We start from the raw sequence: 21716 nt of genomic DNA on the forward strand, positions 1-21716 counted from the left end.
TATGCCCCCATGTGGATATAAACGCATCAACTTCGGAGTAGCACTCCTGAACGTCTGAACCAGATGGAGGAAGAAGATAATCTGAGGGAGAGGCAGTGTGCAGATGCAATGTGGACCAAGGGTGGAGTCATAACAGGTTTTGTGACTTGAAACTTTGAAGGAAAATAAGTTGCAAATATCTGGGATAATACAAAATGGCAGGAGTATGCAGAGCATGTGTATCTGCAGCCACACATGGTACAAGCATATATATATAATAAATAGGTGAACTAGTAATAGCTTAAACGTGTTTGATGTAGGTCGCAATAAAAAGAGAAAAGTAATTTAAAATCCACCTGTGTGTTGTTGTCCTCCTTGGATGTTTTCAAGGAGGATGGGAAACGATATATATTCATTCATGTACAACCCCATAGTTAAGTTCTAGTTGATGTGACTTCCGCATTTGAGTCAATAAACCCTCGGATGATACTCAGCATTGCAGTGCCGTGGTGTCCTTGAAGTGAGTGAACTGAAAAAGTGTTTGAATTACAGCGCACGGCGCACGGCGCAGCGCTGTCAGCGGCGATTGGGCAGCCTGGCGGAAACATGCCAAATCCTGAGAATATATATATTATATATTCATTCATTCATTTACAACACCATAGTTAAGGAGCAGATATGGTTACAGATTAAAATGGGAAAAAACACAGAAATTCACAATTTATGGTTAGGACCACATCCGTAACTCTTTCACAAATGAAAAGTACTACCTTGAAGTGCAATACAGGCACTGTAAATTCCAATATGAATCTCAATCCACACATTGCAAGCACTTGCGAAGGGTAGCAAACGGGCATTAGACTCACCTTGCGACATAATGGGCAAATATTCTGTGACTGCTTCTGCAGGCACAACACCTGGGATTGTTACCAAACGGCGAACCTGGAATAAGCCACCAGTTTGTGACTGCTTGTCAGCATCAGAAGGAGCAGACTCTGCTGGACCGCTGCATGCTTCCACTAAAGTCCAGTTTATAAAATTCCACTCTTTGTGGTATTGTGACCCATTCTCTTTAAATTAAAGGTTGAAGTTTCTCCTCATTCGAATTCTGAGGCAGAGGGGTCTGCTGTCCCTTGCCAGCACTCGCAACAGCAGCGTGCAGTGACGCACAGGCTGATTCCCTTTCATCTTAGCGAGCTGTGGGCCTTGTTTATGAGACCCCTTGCGCCACCGGAACGTCGCTTTTTGTGACGTTCTGCGGCGCAGGAGCCTGCTCCATATTTACGAGGCAGCGCTAAGCCACTTTTTTTGGTTTGGTTTTATCGTTTCCTTGAATACAGTGTTAAAGGGGCGTGCCATGGGTGTTGCTGGGGGCGTTCCCAGCAACCTCCATGGCTTTTTGACACTGCCCTAGATTTACGAGAAACCGTAACTCTGAGGCAGCGCCAACAACGTAGGTCTCCCCAGGGGAGGCACAGTGAGGAGAAATATCTTTATTTGTTTTTCCTTTTTCTATGTGTGCAGCACACATAGAAAGAGGAAAAAAAGCCTCTTGTGATAGGAAGGTTTCCTTTCCCGCACAAAAACAATCATTCCCGCAGCGCAGGCGTCCTTGCACCATGGTGCAAAGGTGCCTTCGCTGGCACACGCTAGCCCATTGTGCACTGGTGCAGGGGAAAAAGACAGGATTGCGTCACATCTGAAAGATGCGGCGCATTCCTGCCCTTTTCTTTTGCCGTCGGGCAGCACCATAGGAAGGCCTGCGGCGCTGCCCTAGGGCAAACCCTCATAAATGAGGCCCTATGGGGCAGATTTACAAGAAAATGACACATCTGTAGAGATGCATCACTTTCCCTGCGTCAACATGCAATACCCTTGCGTCACCATGGATGCGCCGTATTTACAATACGGCGCACCATGGCGCAAGGATTGACAGATGCGGGAGTCGTGTCGCAAGCACGACGCAACTCCAGCAATGCTTAGGGGCACCCTATGCCTAACATGCTATGTCACTCCTTGCGCCTGCTTCAAGCAGGTGCAGGGTTTTTATTTTTTATTTTTATAAAAGAAACCTTTATTTGACTTCAAAGAGTTACAGACATGGGCCTACAGCCCCTTGGGCTGGCCACTTATTAGCATGAGATATATCATTCCACCGTTATACAGATTGAGCAATCCGAGGATCTCGTCCGTTCATCAGTACTCCCAGTGAAGGCAAAAGCAGTAGGTAGGTGACAATATGAAATACGGTTCCAATTTTCTACTTAAAACTAATAAACATTACACACAAACAAGGCAATAAACAGTGTGAATATCGGGACGCGCTCCCCGGGGTAAGAAATCAATAAACTGCGGCAGAGAAGGGAGGGGGGGCCCGGGAACAGAGGAAAAATCAAACTGTAACCTACTCATAACCTAACGGGTGAGGACTGGACAGCTAGGGGGACAAAGAAACATCCGATACAATAGTCAGGGGAGGGGCACAGATGTCTCCGCGATAAGAATTCCACGGACCCCACACCCCAGTCCATTTCCTAGGCTTGCCTCTCGCTACATACACTGTCTTTTCCCCAAACATGCACCAATCCATATTCTCCTTCCACACCAAGACCGTGGGCGACCTCTGGGAACCCCACAACTGTGCGATGTTTCGTTTAGCCACCATCAGGTGCAGGGTTTTGACGCAGCATGGACGTAAAAGTAACTCAGTGAAAACTTGTAGATTTCGCTGCGTCACTTTTACGGGGCTTCCTGCGACAGAACGCCCACCCGGCATACTTTAAACCTGATGCAGGTTTAATGTGGTGCAGGGCTTGTCACGTTGTAAATGGGCCGCAACTTTTACGCTGCCGCTGCGTCACAAAAGTGATGCAACGAAGGTGCAAAAGTGACGCAAGGGGCTTGTAAATCTGCCCCTATGTGTCTGCACCTCATACTACATTCACATCGCCTTTCCACAGAGAAGGGGTAGTGATTAATGTACTATGTACAGGCTGAACCGGCTCCCACAGTAGCGCAAAGTGTTGCACTGATATCAGAATCTTTGTGAATCAGGGTCACTTTCTGTGGTTCACGAGCTGCACTTGTACTTACATTACAGCGCCACACAGAGGTAGTTGTTTGCCCTTTTTTTCCTGCTGAGAAGTTTCACATATAGCTACTGGACAAGTTGGAAAAGCTTATTGTGAGGGAGTGGGTTGTGGTTGAGGCCTCCATATGTAGGAACCGGAAGCCGTGCGGAAGACATCCCAGTGACCCCAATGAAATAGGACCCTTTTAAGAAGAAAGACACCAGCGATTTTACTCCTTATAAAAGTAGATCTTTATTAAGTGTGATACATGGCGGTAGGGTTGGACTAACAACATGTACAGAAAGGCTACAAGTGGCAAAGTGCTCTTTAGCAAAATACATTTTGGCATTTTGTGAAGGGGCGGGATTCTTGGCGACGGAAAGTGCTTCGGTAGTAGTTGCGTAGCGCGAGGGGGGCCCTTTGCAGGACGTGGCCACAACACCCTGTCCCAGGAGAGTGTCAGAGCATCCAAAGCGCAAGTCCACGTGGCCAACACTTTCGGCATCTCATGAGCCACTGACGCCCCTTGTTTCACGACAACCACGGGTTACTAGACCACTAACTAGTTTAGCAAAAAAAAGCCGCAGAAGACTGAGCGAATTCTCTATGGACATTTATTGTTAGTGAATTAACCATGAGCAAACAGGACACCTTAGTGCTCTTATTGTGATAGGTAATTTATTATTTTATGTGCAAAAACCCGACTGCTCTGGGGCGAATGTACGTGCTTGAGTTTGTTTATAACTCTGTATTTTTTTTAACGTAATAAGTGTTGTTGACAGTGACGGTTTAGCCAATGACATTCCCTCCTAGCCTCTTTCTCCCTCACGCCTGGTGCTCGATATTTTCCAGGGCTCTACATCAAGTTCTTTTTTTGAAACTTCACAATCTTTATCGACTTCATAAACTTAAAAAAGGGAAAGAAAACTCAGGTAAAAGGAGATCTGTTGGAGAAAAACAAAACAGAGGAGCATCTTACTGGAATAATTCTCCCAAAAACGTTTGTGTGTAGAAAGCGTCTCCCACAAGGAAGGTTGGGTGCAGTTGGGAGAGAAACCACCGTTCGCTAACTGGGTTAAGTGTGCAGTTTGGCTGTTTTGCCCTAACCTGAGTGTGAAGTTTAATACTTTGTTCCCCTTTAGTTTGTCCCCCAACCCATTTTCCCCCGGAAGTGATACCTATACCGAGGTATGTTTGGAAGGATGAAGCCCCCCACCATAGCTGTGTTTTGACAGCGGTCAACACTGCACGAGATGTACTACAGCTTCTGATCACACTTTCTAGAAGCGGATTATTGCACGTACTGGAAGACCCTTCAGGATATATTTTAGACCATTTTGTATTAAAAAAAAAAGTCCAAATTGTGATCATTGGTGCAGCTGCACCTAAGTGACCTGTCCCTCGGGTCCGGCAGCAGTCAATGGGACTGCTGAACGACAATTAAGTGTTCAGTGTCTGTACAAGAGATGGTGAGCTCATTACTTACAAAATCATCTCTATTTTATTATCTGCAATGTCGATAACCTGTTATAAAAACCTGTTCTGTAATATATTTACAATCTTTAATTTAAAAAAAAATTGCTTCCCTTCTGTTCTGAGTAGGGCGGTGAGGAGGAATGTGTTGACAGGCACTATTTTTGGATAAAAAACGGTTTTCTTTAGGCTCCAGGGTCATGGCTCAGGGAAATATTTTATTGCTACATTTTTGGGTAGGCGACACACTGTCCTGGCAAGAGTAGTTGCTCAACAGTTAGAGCTCACGAAGGGCAAACGAGACTGGCTACATCACAGTCTATCTAAACTAGTAGGCACCGACACATTAGGAAATCTCACAATTTTCCTCGAGACCACTTCACATTCATTGCAGTTTCACAGTGGTGTCTTTTTTCAGGGCCATCTTGGTGTATTTTAGTTCCCTCAGATGATTATTTTTGCACCTTCTTTTCCCCATTACTGGCCTGCTGCAAAACACTGCAGGTCCCTGTGGCGCCCACCAGCAAGTGCTACCAGAGACAACCGCTTATGGTGTCTATGTGGAGAAATGGTTTTAGGTGTTGTTCTGACTACTTATTGTTTATCCCTGTGGCGTCCACCGGCAAGTGCAACCAGCTGCAACTGCTTATGGTGTCTATGTGGAGAAATGGTTTTAGGTGTTGTTCTGACTACTTGTTGTTGGTCCCCTTGGCGCCCACCGGCAAATGCTACCAGAGGCAACCGCTTATGGCGTCTGTGTAGAAATGCTACTAGTTGTTGTTCTGACAAAATAAGTCACCCTCCCAAATAAATTCTCTTCCTTCTGCATACTCAGCAAGTATGCAAAATGACTCCCATAAGCACACTTTCCCCAAATGTTGTAGGGCTATCATAGACTATTTAATAGAATACAGCAGGGGTGTTTACTGAGTTGCACAGACTCTTCTCTGGCATAGTGCAGTTTTGCACTGCATCCAAAGGCTTACAATGGGGTTCAGTGTCAAGGCACTGTTTCGAAGACAGAAGGTTTAAAGAGTCTCTATGTTGGGGAGTGCCCTTGGCTGACTAACTACTTCTAGGTCCATGACCCACCCGCCAGCGTTGTTCCAATGCCTTTGTTCTATACGAGGCAACATTTATTACTTAAAGATTGTACAAATACAACAATGTTACCAAATCTAGTTTGCACCATTTTTACTGCTTGCATATTAGGAACACAGCCAACTTGTTTTGCTGATATTCATATGGATTTCCTAATTGGGGAAGATTCAGGAAATGGAGTAAACAATGTGCTTTCTCCTTAAGTAATAAGGAATAGAACAAACTAAATTTGCCTCAAAGTAAAGAGTTTGCTACATTCTAGGTTACATAGGAAGCACATATATTACACCGTTATATTGCACCAAGGTTTGGCACAGACACTGCATTATGCAGTAAGGGCCAGACTGAGTTAGTAGTGACACAGATGTGCCCATGTGTGGCTCTTGTATTTCAGTGTGCCACAGGGGTTCGGAGTACTCCTCAGTGATCGACCCAACAAGGATGGCACAATTTGAGTTTGCTTGTGTTGGTGTCCTAGCAGTTTGGGCTGAACTGCCTGTTTTGGTGATGGAGCCAAGAATGATTACAAGCCTTTCCCTCATGTATTCCTCCTAGACTAATCCAATACCTCATTTCTCTCCCTAATCCATTTCTAGAGACTCTTCCCTCTTCAATCTCTCCTTTACTCATCCCAAACCTCCTCCTACTGCTACGATCTCCAAATAAACACTTATTAAACCATTCCCTCTTCTATCTCTCCACAATATTTTTCAATACAAATAACAGGCTCACGTATACAACGCTCAAATTAATTTCATATTTCCCTATGCTAATTCACCACTAATATGTTTTGGGTTCTGGAGTAGCGTGCTACTCGCCGAAAAGTGCTTCAATGCCTCGTTGGGGGTACTAAGCACTATTATAAATGGAATTACAATTGAAATGACCCACTCATTGACAGCCATCTACATCGGCAATGCATAAATGAAACATGACTAACAGATGGTAGAGCTCTGATCTTGCATGGACAATCATGACGATAAACTTCCAAAATGAAAAGGATGAAGAATTAGCAATCAAGTAATCAATCCTTGCACTTACACAACTTTTTGATATCAAAATGTGCATTCCTTCTAGTTTAACCCAACCCATATCTTACTGATGCCCTTCTGCTCTCTCAGACGACATCTTTGGTAATAACTCTGGTAATGTTGCTTCTCTCTCTGTCACCCCAGCCTCATGATTTTGAGCGACTCTTGTCTTCAGAAACAAGATACATACATCATCAACAAAAGCACTATTCTTTGGGCTCCAAGCACTGCAACTCTCCCACGTCATCAGTGATTCGACTCGCTTCAGGACAAACCCCGGATGGCATATTTAACACCACAACCAACATAACCGCTTTCAAGCCTTTCTTTTGGCTTGATGCCATCACGTCGCCGATCCTAATAACATCACAGGACCATCATACCGTAAAACCCTGTGCCTCTTAACTCCCAGAACACAAGGCCCTGTAAAGAAGGGACTGAATCCGGACAGGTTGAAAGCCAATCTGATCAGTGCAAGAGCAGCAACAGAGACCTCCATCTTCTTGACAATAGCCTTTCCAAAATTGAATGTATAGCTATCAAAAGCATTTTACACAATTATCCCACGGAAAATAAAAACTTAAAAAATGATTTGTGCTTCTTCGGACAAATGTTTCAGTGAAGAGCTATCCTCCATCAAAGCTACCAGCAGAGCGCTTGAGTGCATCTTCTTTGTCTCCTGTCCAGCCAAGAGGCTTTTCAGGATTAATTTGGAATTCAAGAATCCGATGGGCTGTTCAGATGAAACCATTTACAAAGCTTCCACGAGGCTCTTGGTTCAAATTCGCTTGAAAAGCCAAATAAACGGAACACTTTTGTGAATCCCAAGATATGGCCAAACAACCAACACATGCAACCAGCATGGAACAAAAACAGTCACTCTAGTCACTTGCTCACACCTCCCGAATAATCACCCATTGCTACTGACAAAACTCCAGAATATGGGTATTCACTGGAAAGCCTTTAATTAGATAGTGTTCATCCAGGCAAACCAAGACCATGATGACCAAGATGTGTGAACTATCTGCCTGCAAAGGATATCCTGCCCTGGCTAGCAGATCTAATGCATGCACCCCCTCAGCGGATAAGCTTAGGAATCCTCTTAAAGTAAGCCCTGAAATTGGAACCCCAAATAGAGCTCAAATTGAGATCATAGATAAATCTTATATGAACATGGAAGATGGCTTTTCCTTTACCGAGGCTTTCAAGCTGCTTTCCTCTTATACTCTCTCACTTACACTATGCAAATCGGCTTTACCTAAGGACGCTAAAACTTTCACTAAAAATCCTCAAACAGAGCCATATTTCATTTAGGACTCCCAGCATGGTTCCTTCAAAGACTCCCTAGCTGTCCTGATGCCCCTCACCTCCACCTTTGAATGAAATAATTGACTGGCATTCCCACTATTCTATGATTAATTATTCCGCTATGTATAACAAATGCTCCTTGAAGCGTGCTCCATCCCATTTCGCATCAAGTTTGCCGAAATATAATCAACCCACGTCAGTACCTCATGCATTACACCCATCTTTTACTACAGAGCACACACTACAGCCAAATGCTGTTCCAACCAAACATATGGGTCTGTCTGTTATTGTTTAGGGCATTTTTGAGCAAAGTGAGACCACACTAGTCATAGTTGCACGCTATGTAGATGTCAGGTAACATCATTTAAGTATGGTCGTGCTCTATAACGGCACAGTGTGCAAAAACAAAAAAAATGCAATGGAATTCTACCCAGAGCAATGCCAGTGGTTGTGATCTATTCAAGCATTCCATCAACATATTCTTTTCAGTGTTTAGAGCCAAACCAATTTAGTCCATTTCTGATTGTGCATGCAGCAAAAGAGTGCTAACTGGATTAGCTCAATGATCTGCAACGATTGAAAACTGTGAAATGGTAGGGCCTTCATATACATCTGCATAAGCATTCCGACAGCTGTTTCATGCTTGAACTGCAGTGTTTAAAAAAAAAAATACATACTTTAAAAACAAAGAAATTGTAGTTACAAAAAGGTAAGATAGATTAGCGGTCTCAGCTACACTCTCCCCGACTCCCTCTTATACACCGCTTCATATATTCGTAAAAAAATGGAAATCAATATGTACAAATACAATTTCAACATATTTTCTTACATCCCCAAAACAGCCTTGATGCCTGCACGGTGCGGCAGTGTCAATAATCTACTGGGCATGCCAACCTTAATTGGCTCTTACTGAGTTTATGACCCATATGATCTCATACAGGCTGATTTTCATTACTTGTTACTGACATGATCACCCCGAACGGATCTGATTGACCGATCCTAGTGTCATGTTACAAATGATATCACACAGGCTGGCGTCTGATTGGCCCTAGTGTTGAAATATCACACATAACAATACATAGACTGAGTCCCATTGGCACTCATTGACTTGTCATAGAGGATCGCATGATGTCAGCAAGGACATCACGCAGGAAGTGATGTCTTTAATGACATTACACACATGATGAACCTGACTGACCTGCACGCTAGTCTCTTCATAAATCTGATTGACCTACAATTAAAGGCTCAAATGACATCGACTGTAAAGAATCAGATTGTCCTATACGGACATGGGACAACCGCACTGAAAGCTGCAGATTTTGGAGGCCAGAGTCAGGGTTGTGAATTGTTCTGCACATGTTGAGTCCTTGAAAGCACCATGCGTGGTCCTCTAGTTTTTCAACCCTGCATAAAACTGTCTGCAAGGCCCCCGCCATGCTAGGCCTGGAAGAATTGATGCTCTGTCTGCTTGGTGACTGTTCCACCTGACACCATGGTTCGAGTCACCATCTGCTTGGTGAGGGTACCGCCACTCTCCATCCGCTGAGTGGTGACTGTCATGCCATCTGCAAAGGGACAAAAAAGAAGGTCAGCGGGAAGAATTAATCTGTACCAATCCAAGCCCCACTGCCTCTTAAGTATAAGACCAGAGAAAATTAAATTGCTTATGGATCCTATAGAACTCCAATCCCGGCCTCCCAATGGCTTGTTAAGGGATGGGAAATTTACCTTTCTCCCCACCCATTAAAAGCACCAACTCGTGAATACGCTTGCAACCCCTGCCGATCACTCAGCCCAGCAACCCAACAAGGACATGTACCCTCCTGTGATCTCCCAGGAGCTGAAGGCCATACTCCCAGTGAGAAGGAACATTGCCAGTGTACCCTGCCGAGGACCCATTGCCACGCCCTCTCCCTGGGATTGCTGACTCAAGGCATGGAGCGTGTGGCAGAATCAGTCCTGAAGGACTACAAGTATGGCTTTGATTCCTCTATTATTGACTGGTATCAGCGTACAACATGTATGACAATATTTTGTCCATAAAGACACGTTAACATGGTCAGCCTAGCCTATAGGGCAACCAGGCAGTGCCCTATCACTGGTCTGATAGGTCATTGTGTGGGCTGGATTTTTATGAAGTTTATGGGCATGTTTTATGGCCAGTTTGGCCACCTTTTACTTTTGATTTCCCTAATATTATCACAGACATTACGTCCAGCGAACACAAATGCATGCAGAGCGCCATACCTTGCAAAATACCCACACAGCATGTGTTTACAAGTTGAAAACCGGCCTGATTTGCAAATGTGGGCCAACTTTATTTTGATGCCCAAGTCTATTTTTTATCCCAGTCTGACTCTGAAGTTATACTGTAAGTGTAAACCATATGCACACATTCTTAATAAGCATTGTACATATAAACACTCAGCAATCCATGTACAGCATGCCAGCGCATCTGAGTATACTATGTTTTTAGGAATCCGCTCGAAGAGACGTGTTGTGTTCTATCTGTGGGCTTTCAGGCCGCCCTTTCCCTACCACTGGTAAACTTCAGTGTTGGTCTGGTTTTCTTGGATGCCATTCGTCATGGCATGCGGGCGTCATGGTCTCTTCATGTGTTTGGCCCTCCCATAGTGCATGGACCAAGTACATGTCTCCTTACACTGGTTTGCAGAGCTAATTTATTCTTTGTTATCAAGCACTCCATAGAAGTACTTGTGTTTTCAGGCAATCTCCCTTGTACACATACACACATACCATTAAAATGCATTTGCGTGTACATATACAAATTCATTTCTTAAAAAGTCGTTAAAACACCAACAGCACTTATTTATTTTTATTTTTTGCATGATCCGATGGTATTGGAGCACTTGTTCTGTCCTCCATCTTGTTCTTTGTCTTTAAGCACTCTATAGGAGTACTTGTGTTTTCACGCTGTCTCCCTTGTACACACACACACACACAAACCACTAAAATGCATGCCCATGTGCATAAACTAATGCATTTCTTAAAACGTTGTTAAAACACGAACAGCACTTGTTTGTTTATTTTGTTTTCCATGATCCGATGGTATTGGAGCACTTGTTCCATCCTCCATTTTGCCATGGTGCTAACACCAGCCAATGGTACTGGAGTGCTTTAAGTGCTCACCAGTTACATTACAAAATGACACATTCTTTGTCGTAGGCAGGGGGAGGCCCAAGGGCCAGATGTATGTAGTATTTTTACCGTTTGCAAACGGGCCGATTCTCAGAATCGACCCGTTTGCAAACAAGAAAAAGCCTTTTAGATGTGTCATCCCAAAAGGCATTCGCAAAATAGGGAATCACAAAAATTGTGATTCCCTATTTTGCGAATGCAATTAAGGAATCGCAATTTGCGATTCTTTAAATGAAATGCAGGAAGCCAAAAATATTTGCGAGCTGCCTTTAAGGAATCGCAAATTAGCACCAACTTCAAGTTGGTGGTAATATGCGATTTCCATGAAAAATGCACTTTTTTGCATTTTTCAAGGTGCCATGTGGCGTACATGCATGCCTTTAGGGCATGTATGTGCGCCACAGGTGCACACTTACCTTTTAGGTGGTGCAACAGGGTGGCCTTTTGGCCCCCCTATCACCCTTGAAATTGCATTTGCAATTTGCGAGTACCTATTTGGTACTCGCAAATTGCGAATGTCTTCTCATTCATTCCTATGGGCCTAGAGGCCCATAGGAATGAATGGGAAGGTATTCCTTTATAGTGAATAGAAATTTGCGATTCGCTATTAAGGAATATGTAGGATTCACAATTTTTTTTTGCAAATCCTACATACATTGTATTTTGCTTTTCTTAAATAGCGAATCGGTAATATTCGCTATTTAAGAATCGCAAATGCAACTCTTGATACATCTGGCCCTAAGGGATTTGCCAAGACCTATTGGCGTGCCCAATGTTTGTTGTGGTTTACCAGTGATGAACTAGATGTTACTGTAGAGGTGAGGTTTTAAAGGAAGTGAGAGCCACAGTAACTCTCTAGAAACAGGGATATAAATTATATTTTATTCTCTCTCGAAAGGAGCTTAAGGTTGGCACTCCCAAATGGATATGACAGGGTTTTCTCGTAGTTCCACCGTATCTTTTGAGATTGTGAGCAAAGCAGTTACGGAAGAGCAGCGAGCCCTCCACTAAATTAATTAGAAACATTACAGGGCTTTCAGAATGATGTCCTTAAAGTTACTTACCTTCTGCAACACTTCTTCTGGCAGATCCCTCATCATTTGAATTTCCCAGGCGCAAGACTAGATCAAGAAACTATTATCCAACAGCTCTCCCGCGACAGTAGGGGTTTGCTGGTTCTAAGTCAGGTCTGCATGGGGCCCCACGTGACTACACTGGAGGCATAAAGTGCCCATGTCGGTGTGCTGACATCAGTTACCATCTGTTTTTTATTGTGCCTTTGAGGCTAACAGATGATACTAATTTAGTAAGATAGGTGCAGTTCCCAAGCTTATTAATATAATTTTATTGCTACATGTATTGTTTATATTTTAATAAATAACTATGTATAAAAGACGTCTTTATGAATAGCTATAAGTAGAAATGAAAAGGAGTCTTAATATAGAAAACCATCCTATGGGGAGGAGAGTGGGTTGGTGAGGAATCTGCAGGTAGACTTTGTATTCAACAGATAAAAGCATTACCGAAAGTAAGTAACTTGTTCTTCTCATGCATACATCTACCTGCAGATTCCTCATCTTTTGAAGAGAATCCCCAAGCAGTACCACACTCGGAGCTGGGAACATGGCTGACTAAACCAAGAAACCTGTAGAACTGAGCGAACGAAGTGACTATCTCTTCTCACTTCCAAGTCCAAATAGTAGTGTTTTGCAAGTGTGTGAAGGGAGGACCAAGTTGCTGCTCTGCATATATCTGCTATAGGAACACCTCCAGCTAGGGCAGAAGTTGAGGATTTAGCTCTAACAGAATGAGCACAAATACCTTCAGGCAGCTCCTTTGTGCCACAGAGTAGCAGATTTTGATACACAGGATGATCCATCTTTAGAGTGTTCTTTTCCATTAATTTTTCCTATGTATCCTATGAGGAGTTGATCACCGGGTCTGAATTCTATGGTTCCGTCAATATAGAAGCTGATCACCCTTTAGGGGTCAAGTCTATGTAGTCTTTCTGATTACTTTGTAGGATGAGGTGGAGGATAGAAGGTGGAAAGTGTGATGGATTGACCTAAGTGAAAGGGAGTAACCAGTTTAGGGAGGAAGGCAGCCCTGGTCCGTAATACCAGTTTCTCTGGAAAGAAGGCAGTGAATGGTTGTTTTATAGTCTGCACTGGTAGTTTGCTGACATGCCTTGCTGATGTGATGGCAATCAGGAAAGTTATTCTAAAGGATAACAACCTTAAAGGACAATTGTGGAAGGGTTCAAAGGGAGGACACAATATGAGAGCAAGAACCAAATTTAGGGCACATTGAGGCATAATAAAAGGAGAAGGAGGATATTTATTTGTAAGACCCTTTAGGAACCGTAAAACAGTTGATGTAAACAGCGATGGTTGAGCTGGTAAGTGTATGAAAGCTGTTAAGGCAGACGGTAACCTTTAACTGTTCCAACTGAAAAGCCCTGCTGGGCTAAGCAGAGGGCAAAAGAGAGAATATCAGATAAATGGGTTTCAATGGGATCTATGGATTTATCATTATCAGCACGCCATTTTACAAATTTAGACAGTCTACTAAAATACAAAGATCTGGTGGACAGGCATTTAGAGGAGAGAACGATGTCCACCACCTAAGAAGGTAGAGAGAAATAATTCAGCTGCTGCGCTCAATCTACAGACATGTAGGTGGAGGCCCTGGAGGTTGGAGTGTGGAATCTGCCCCTGTGACTGTGACAGAAGATCTACCCTGCAGGAAGAAGGAGCAAAGGCCATAGGGGACGACGGACAATGTCTGCATACCACACCCTTCTCTGCCAGTCCGGAGCAATTAGGATTACATGGACCTGGTCTAGGCGAATCTTCGACAACACTCGAGCAATTAAGGGTATAGGATGAAACACGTACAGGAGGGGAGAAGTCCACTTGAGGTGAAACGCATTCCCCAAAGCTCCCTGCATCCTGGGACCGGTTTCGGGTTCAAACGCTCCGTCCGGCCAAACCAGGGCCCTTTGGGGATGGGAATTAGTCTAGAGGATCATAAGTTCTGTCTTAGCTCCATTCAACTTAAGACAAGATTAGTTTATCCAGCTGGCAGCCTGCTCCAGGCAGGGTCCCAAGGTGGTTGCTGAAGCTTCCACGTTTAGGGCATGTGAAAAACCCAGCCAGGGATCATTGAGGATTATCTGGCTGGTAACGCGAGCCCCTTCAAAAGAAGACTCCGATTTTAATCGGCCAGCAACACCCCTTCATACCCCGGAGAGGTGGCAGAAACCACACTCTACTAGGTTTTGGCTGCACACCCAACCAAGCATGTTTTCTGCCACTAAGCAATGCTAGATCACTTATAGCACGTACAGTGGAGTCACAGATGTTGAGTCCAGTGGGGGAAACACATAATCAGCTATAAGGCCAGGAAGGTGCTGCTGTCCACTCAATCAGAAGACCTTTGTCACTACAGCTTTAGGATCTGCAATATTATGTCCTGCCATTCAAGCAGCAGTCAGGGAAATAGCATGCTCACTCTGGAAGAATGTAAAAGAAAACAGCCACATTGTGTTTGGATTTAACCTCAATTAAGTGTTCAAAGTGTTTAAAAAAATTGGTTGATACTTGCTGCCTTAGCACTCTCGAAACCAACTTTGCTTTGGCTTTTATCTGCTCAAGAAATAATGGCAGGCACATGTGGACATATGCTGCCAAAGCAGACATTATTCATGTATTTTGGGTATTGATGAGGTGCAACCAAACCTTTGTGTTTTTGGTCTTCCTGAAGGCATAGTAGTATATCAGTTACTTAAAGTATCTATATCTATCTCCTTAAGTTTACAAAATCTTGAAGACTTTTGCATTGGAGACAAACACAAAGCCTTGGTCATGCTACAAGGAAAAATATTTAATGTGCCAGAACAAAGGCCTTGCTTCTGATAACAATATGCTAGTATCTTTCACTCATCCCAGTGGGTCACGATGTTCCAGTATTTTGTGTGTATCCTTTTTGTGTACACCTTGTACCGGAATCAGATATCCACCTGCCTGTTCATGTACCAGTATGTTCTGTTCATCCATCTGAGTGATGTATGTACCAGTATTAGGCATCCATCAACAATTCACACAATGAACTGCTATCCTAAACACATTAACTGTATACTCAAGATTTTGGAGTATCTGATATTAGTGTCACCTGTTCACACCTTGTACCACTATCTAGCATTGAATTCAACTGTTCATCCAGATCTCAATATTTGGCATTATTTACATCTGCTTTGATTTCACCTGCTCTGACAATGTTCAAGTATCTGGCATCAATTCATTCCACATTTCTCTCACCATGGCTCCCGTCTATTAATAGGAAGAACACTACTTACCTGAAGTGCTCACGTTATGTATCAATTCTGGTACCCATTCATCAATTCTCATTATGTATCACTATTTAGCTTTCAACTAACTGTCCTCAGTGTAGACTTCTTTCTGCCATCCAGCATCTTGCTCACCATGTACTAGGATCCCTTGCCTATTCATTGATGGACTCTATTTACCAGTTTAATTCTATTTATACCATGTATGTGTCATCCATCTCTCTGTGTACACCATGCACCTGTTGTCCATCCATCTCGTCCCACCATGTACTATCATAAATTATCTCTGTACTCCATGTACTACTATCTCCCTCCCCTTCACAGATGTCCATATCAAATCTAGCTATACCCTCATACCTTGCCCTTATCCCTGCTCCAACACTTCAGAATATGTCTTAGTGTGATTAAGACAGAACTGATCACTCAAGAGGCTGAAGGTCTCACAACCCCAGCTAATGAACAGGACTGATTTCTTACCTGTGAAGAAGGGATCGAGAGCTGATCGGGTAACGCTGGTGTTGCTGCTATACTCTGTCGGGAAGTTGTACACCTCCTGACGGCTAACCTGCTGCCCTCCAAACTGAGAGAATGTACCTGCAGATAATAAAGTAACAGGTGAACAGGGAATGGGAGCCATTCAAATGAGCAGGACTTGCAAGAGCTGTTGTACAGCCCCTGTCGCCCCCTGGCACCACACCTCCTGGAGTTAATAAGAGCAGACATACCTCCATCCTGAGACTCAATGGTGATGATTCCTTCTCGCTCCGGCCCAAACCCTTGGGTGGTCTTGGCCTGCACCTTGAACTTGTACTGGACATTCTCACTGAGGTACGGCACAGTCAGCGTGGTCTCTGGATCATCCCCTTCCACATAGATGTTTCTAGGTTCCCCTAAATTTGAAAAACTGATATCAATTATGTAAGCCATCTGGATGTTGAAAACTTGGCAGAGGGGGTGTCTGGAAGCAATAGCTGGACTTTCTATCCATGGTTCTCCCACTCTGGTGAGGCAAAAGGAAATCAAAATGCTAACCCTTACAGAAAATGCATCTCTAGCAAGAACCTACCTCCGCCTTGAAGTGTCTCACAGGTCACCATGTAGCCCAGAATAGATCCATTGGGCTTGCGGGGGCGCTCCCAGCTGAGCTGAAGGGAGTCGGGGCTTAGGGCAGTGAAAACCAAAGGCCCTGGTGCACTGGGGGTGCTCAACGTGAATGGAGAACCTGCAAGAACAAAGATGTGTCAGAACTTGTGAGAGAAAAGAAAAAGAGTGAAAGAGAATGTGTGAAAGCACAAAAGAAAGGGATGGTGGCAGAAAGATAGCTGGAGGAAAGAGAAACTGGGAGCCGGAAAGAAAATAAGACAGACAGAGACAGCTGCCAATGCTATGAATGGTAACCAGAGATACAGATGCCATGCCATGCCAAACTTATATCTTATTTAACTGTTAGACAGGAATCTGAGAGCAAAGAATGGAGGAATAATCAGTATTAGGATCTTAGGTTTTGGTAACTTTGCAATCCTGAGCATAACCTCGGCTTAAATTAATGTCCTCTGATTTATTGGGGTCTGGTGGCAGGGGCACCTTATGGTGTGCTAAAAAATAAAACAATAAACACATTTTTTTATGCTATTAATTAAAACAGGCTATATTGTATGAGTTCAAACCAGGTATTGTTACCTTTTTCGATTTGTGTGAGTCTACTAGTGAAACACAGCTTCCAGTTCATAAGGCAAAATGTGCCCCTTTCAGACATATTCGCTGCTTTTCATTGAAAACTGGGTGCAGCAGGGCAACACCAAAACATGTAAGAAATAACTGCCATATGAACTACCTAACATTTCCTTTGCACTGCCACATCCACCAGAGGTGTACTTTCGCAGCTTGAGTATTTGTACAATCCTTGCCAGTGATTTTGCTCACTATTCTTCAACGACTCCAAGCACATTGTTCTAAAGTCACCACCACACTAACAGGTCCAAAACAAGGACAGAGATCTAAGCTGCTTCTAAAAAATGCATGCTACCTAAGAGAGCGGTGGCTTCAGGGATAAAAGGTAGCATGATTGAAGAGTCCTAGTTCCACTCTGCAAATTACAGCAACAGACCTTAGGGATAGTTTGCCTTCTTCAACGGTTCTGCTCAGAGGAATTGATCATTCATCTGCCCTAGACCGAATACCATACCCCGGGGGGGGGGGGGGGGGGGGGGACCTTCCTATCCTGTCCACAAAAACCTAGATGTTGAATAGAGGTAGGGAGAGGAATACCACGTTTCACCTTTGGAGCAATGTTCCACCTATCTAAAAGATGAAACAAAGATCCTCTAGTCAAACATTAGGTGAAGTAGTACTGATAGGCTAAACTCTTGTCTATATGGGAACAGGCAGAGTGTCTGGGGGCGGGGGGTGGGGGGTGGGTTTTGGTGTGCTCAAGTCAGTGAGAGCTGGAAGAGCATTATGTGAAAATAAATTAGACTTAACTAAATCCCACAAAATATATTTTAGGTCAGCAAAGACCTTGGGAAACCTGTGAAACAGACATGCAGTCATGTGGTCTCTCTTACCTGGGACGGGACTTAGTGGGCTCTGGGGGTCCACCTGGGATTCAATGGTGATGACACCCTCTCGCTCGGGTCCCCAGCCCTCCTCACTCTGTGCCTTCACCTTAAAGATGTATGAATGATTAGGAAGCAGATCTTCCACCACTACAGCGTTTTCCTTGGGGTCAGAGATGTCGATTTTCCTGAAGTCGCCTGTAGGGAGAAGCAGAGAAAAGGGTTATGTGATGGAAACTATGAGGGGAATTCTAAGGCCTTTCCTATACCTTCGCTTAAATTTGGTGTGTACTACACCCTCCCCTCAGAGTTATAGTAACCGCTTTGCTACCCCACCCCACAAACACACCCTCTCAGTCACACAAATAGTACGAATAGCCTGCCTCCCCCTATCCCTATCATTGCATTAGATGGCACCATAACTCTTCTATGGAGGGTGGCCGATCACACGTCTTGGCGCGTGGCCACACAAAATACTCAAGGACACCCCAGTGACTAGAGGATGTTCTAACTTAGATTAGAGACAGCTTGTTCTTCTACCGGTAGAAGCCTCATGCCATAACTGGAGGATGTCCCATAGTTGGAATTGAGGACAAGTCACCCTGGACTGGATGGCTTATCATCCTTTGACTGGAAAATACCCCCATACCTATGTTAGAGGAAGTCTGTTCTGGGTCTGGAGGACAAATCTTTTTGGACCAGAGGACAGCTCATCATAGGACACGACGATGCCCCATTATTCGACTGAATTGAGCTTCATCCCTTTGTTGCAGGATGCACCTTTCATTCACTGGAGAACAACCCATACCTTGACTGGGTCATTCCCCATGCTTTGAATACAAGACACCCTATGCCTTCGCTGGAGTATACTCATGCCTTGACTGTAGGAGGCCCTATCATTCCCTTCGAGTCGGCCTATCACATGAGTGGATGATGCCCATTACCCCTGTACAGAAATATGCCACATCACTAAACTGATGGAAGCGTCATCAATTCCCTTGTATTTGACCCAGTCATGAGCCATGGTTGAGGTTCTTACTTCCATTAAGAAGCTGGTAGTGCACACGGTATCCTTTTACAGCCTTTTCACACTGCGGCTCTTGCCAGCTGACTTTGAGTGATGTAGGTCCGAGGGCGGAAAACACCAGGCGGGTTGGGGTGTCAGGAACACCAGAGGTTAGTCTGGAATCTGAAAATGGAAAAGAGATAACACCAGAATTAACTTCATGTGCAGCAGCCCTATTGCATTCCGGGATTCTTCAATCATTGGTGGCAACAGCTCAGCATACAAAAAATATGGAAGCAGTACCAGAGGGCTCTGAATATAGCAAACACACACTACCCATCGTTTTTAGAAGTCCATATCCCTGCTCTCAGCCTTGATCTTTACTGAGACCCACCCCCAGGTGTCAACATCCGTAGGATGGAGTCTCAAAGGAATCTATGTTCGAAAACATTGGGAACAGGAAGATGCTCTTGAAGAAACTGAGTTTCCAGAACCATCTTTGCCCTTCCCAGGTGGAGTCCACTGATCCAGGAATGCCTAGCTCGCTCACTCACCCTGAAGGACCATGTCGAGGTTGCTCAATGCATCTCGCACGTTTTCGGAGTGAGTGCGGCTCCTCAGGCTCTGGGGATGGGCAGGTGGAACCCCCAGTCTGCTTTGCCCTGCCAAGCCTGTGCAGAGAAAGACAGGGGGTCAGAAAAAATGACTGCCATTCTCAGCCTCGCAGGAGGTGTCAGCAGGTATGGGGCAGGAACAGTGAATGTTTCAGTACAACTAAAGAGAATAAAATGTGAACATCTGTCAAGAAATCCTTCCGTCCTGTGACACAGTCTTGCCCATGCCTCATCAAATAATTGTCCCTCTTACTTATGAACTACTATCAGTATCTACAAACTTCACATCCCAAACGCTCTGCCACTTACACACTACTGTCACTCTCTAACATACTAATCTTTGCACCTATCCGCCACTGCTGCCCTAAAACCTAACAATCCATTACCTCTCTCAGTAATCTGTCAGCATCACTGCCTTCCAAAATAAGGGAATCAAAACACCCTGGAACCTCGCTATGTCAGATAAGTGGGATGTGTAGAAGCTAAGAGGTCCTCATTCTATTGTAGGTTTCCTAATACGTTCTTGTTGAGGTGCCTATCTGAGCCCTTATCAGAGACATAACACAATCTTCAACATGCACAAGACGTGGCGCCCTCAGCACCATCTTACAGACAAGGATGATGGCTGGTAGACTGGGAGAGGATGTAGCAGGGGCATCAGCTAGGCGTATTGCAGGTAATGAAGCTGTTAATGCAAAAAGCGTTAGGTGTAACTTTTCATGGATGGGCCTGAGCCCACGGAGATGATGGAGTGATGCAGGGCTTTGCCGAAACAAAAACAATATGGGATAAGCGGGCCAGCTGTGGAATGTACAAGGCGATGGAAGACAGAACATGGGGCCAGATGGGGGTACAGTCAGTACCTATAGCTTCAGACATGCCAGGGAGATCATCAGGCATGACTATTGATTCCACCACACCATTGGCACTGCAGTTACCCTTCACCAGTGCCCGCTTGCCGAAATCTGCCTTCTGCGGCATGAGGTACAGTCTCCAAGCATCTTCGCCTACCGGAAAGAGAAATCTTCCCGGCCGGTCTAAGAAGAACAGTAGAAAATAAAAACAGACACACCAGTAAGGCGTGGGTGGAGAGGGAGGGGTGGGGAGGATGGGTTAGGTAATATGTGTTTGAATGCAGATTCGTACCTGTGAGGCCTATGCTGGGGTATGTATTGCAGGGTGAGAGCTCGGTCCCATGACCAGTGAGTTCAAGACAGGCGGGAGGCAGTGCAAGATGGGAGCAACATTAAAATCACATAGGGCCTGATTACAACTTGAGGTGTCATTTATCGGCCCTGATAAATAAAGACCACGGGGTAGGTTATTTATTGGTTGCAATAAATAGCACCTCTTACAAGTTTGTGGGGAATAACATGCAGATTTCTGGAAATCTGCACGGTAAGATATTTACCGTACACATTTCCCCTGTTAAATTTTGGCAGGTTTGGTCTGACAAAATTTAACAAAGCTAGAGCTATTTAACAAATCCGATACTTATTGGATACATTAAATATCTTTCAACTCGTAATTCCGACCTGTGCGTAACCAGGGTTTTTTGAACAGCTCAGAATTAATCAGACCCTTAGAGGACAGCATAATCGTGCAGGTGCCGCAGTAAGTGTGGTAGAGCCCAGTCATTGGTACAAACGGAACAGTAGCTTCCTTCACCACATTCCTGCTTCACTACACACATGCTGGGAATATGTGTGCTTTGCTGAAAGGTAGAGACTTACCCTACGCCATTCCTTTCTTCCACCAATCATGTGAAAATATTTCCGGCTACGTGCAGGGGTTAAGCTATAGTGACGGTGCCTTCCTGGGCAATGCAGATGAACAGAGGTTGAGTAAAATTTACTTACAGGTTTTTTGATAGCATGACCTACTGTCTTTTGATTTTCTCTTAAAATCAGAGGAAAGCAAGTCCTAGAAGACTTCCAAACTCATGGTAAACACTATCTTATGGAATATAAGGTACTGGCTTCAACTATCGCTATTCTCCAACTCTAGGTAGACAGCAGTATTGTACATTTTCTGCCTTATGAATCTGGTATGTGTGTACTTTGATACAGCC

General features: G+C 44.3%; 1 protein-coding gene across 5 annotated transcripts in view; it reads right to left on the bottom strand.

Annotated features, from left to right (window-relative positions):
• Positions 1 to 3277: 3277 nt before the first annotated feature.
• ITGB4 (integrin subunit beta 4) overlaps positions 3278 to 21716 on the bottom strand; it is a 261824-nt gene continuing 243385 nt past the window's right edge. Inside the window, exons 34-41 of one of the 5 annotated variants that reach the window (XM_085616981.1) lie at positions 20509 to 20682; positions 19586 to 19702; positions 19065 to 19214; positions 18035 to 18223; positions 16537 to 16692; positions 16196 to 16360; positions 15948 to 16064; positions 3278 to 9528 (exon numbers count right to left, since the gene is read on the bottom strand). In XM_085616981.1, the coding sequence (XP_085473107.1) occupies positions 9401 to 9528; positions 15948 to 16064; positions 16196 to 16360; positions 16537 to 16692; positions 18035 to 18223; positions 19065 to 19214; positions 19586 to 19702; positions 20509 to 20682 (1196 nt within the window). In that variant the 3' untranslated portion in view covers positions 3278 to 9400. The remainder of the gene's footprint in view (positions 9529 to 15947; positions 16065 to 16195; positions 16361 to 16536; positions 16693 to 18034; positions 18224 to 19064; positions 19215 to 19585; positions 19703 to 20508; positions 20683 to 21716) is intronic. The other 4 variants (XM_085616983.1, XM_085616982.1, XM_085616985.1 and 1 more) reach the window with 4 other exon arrangements.

Source organism: Triturus cristatus, chromosome 7 (assembly GCF_964204655.1).
Source record: "Triturus cristatus chromosome 7, aTriCri1.1, whole genome shotgun sequence".
Taxonomy (NCBI): Eukaryota; Metazoa; Chordata; class Amphibia; order Caudata; family Salamandridae; genus Triturus; species Triturus cristatus.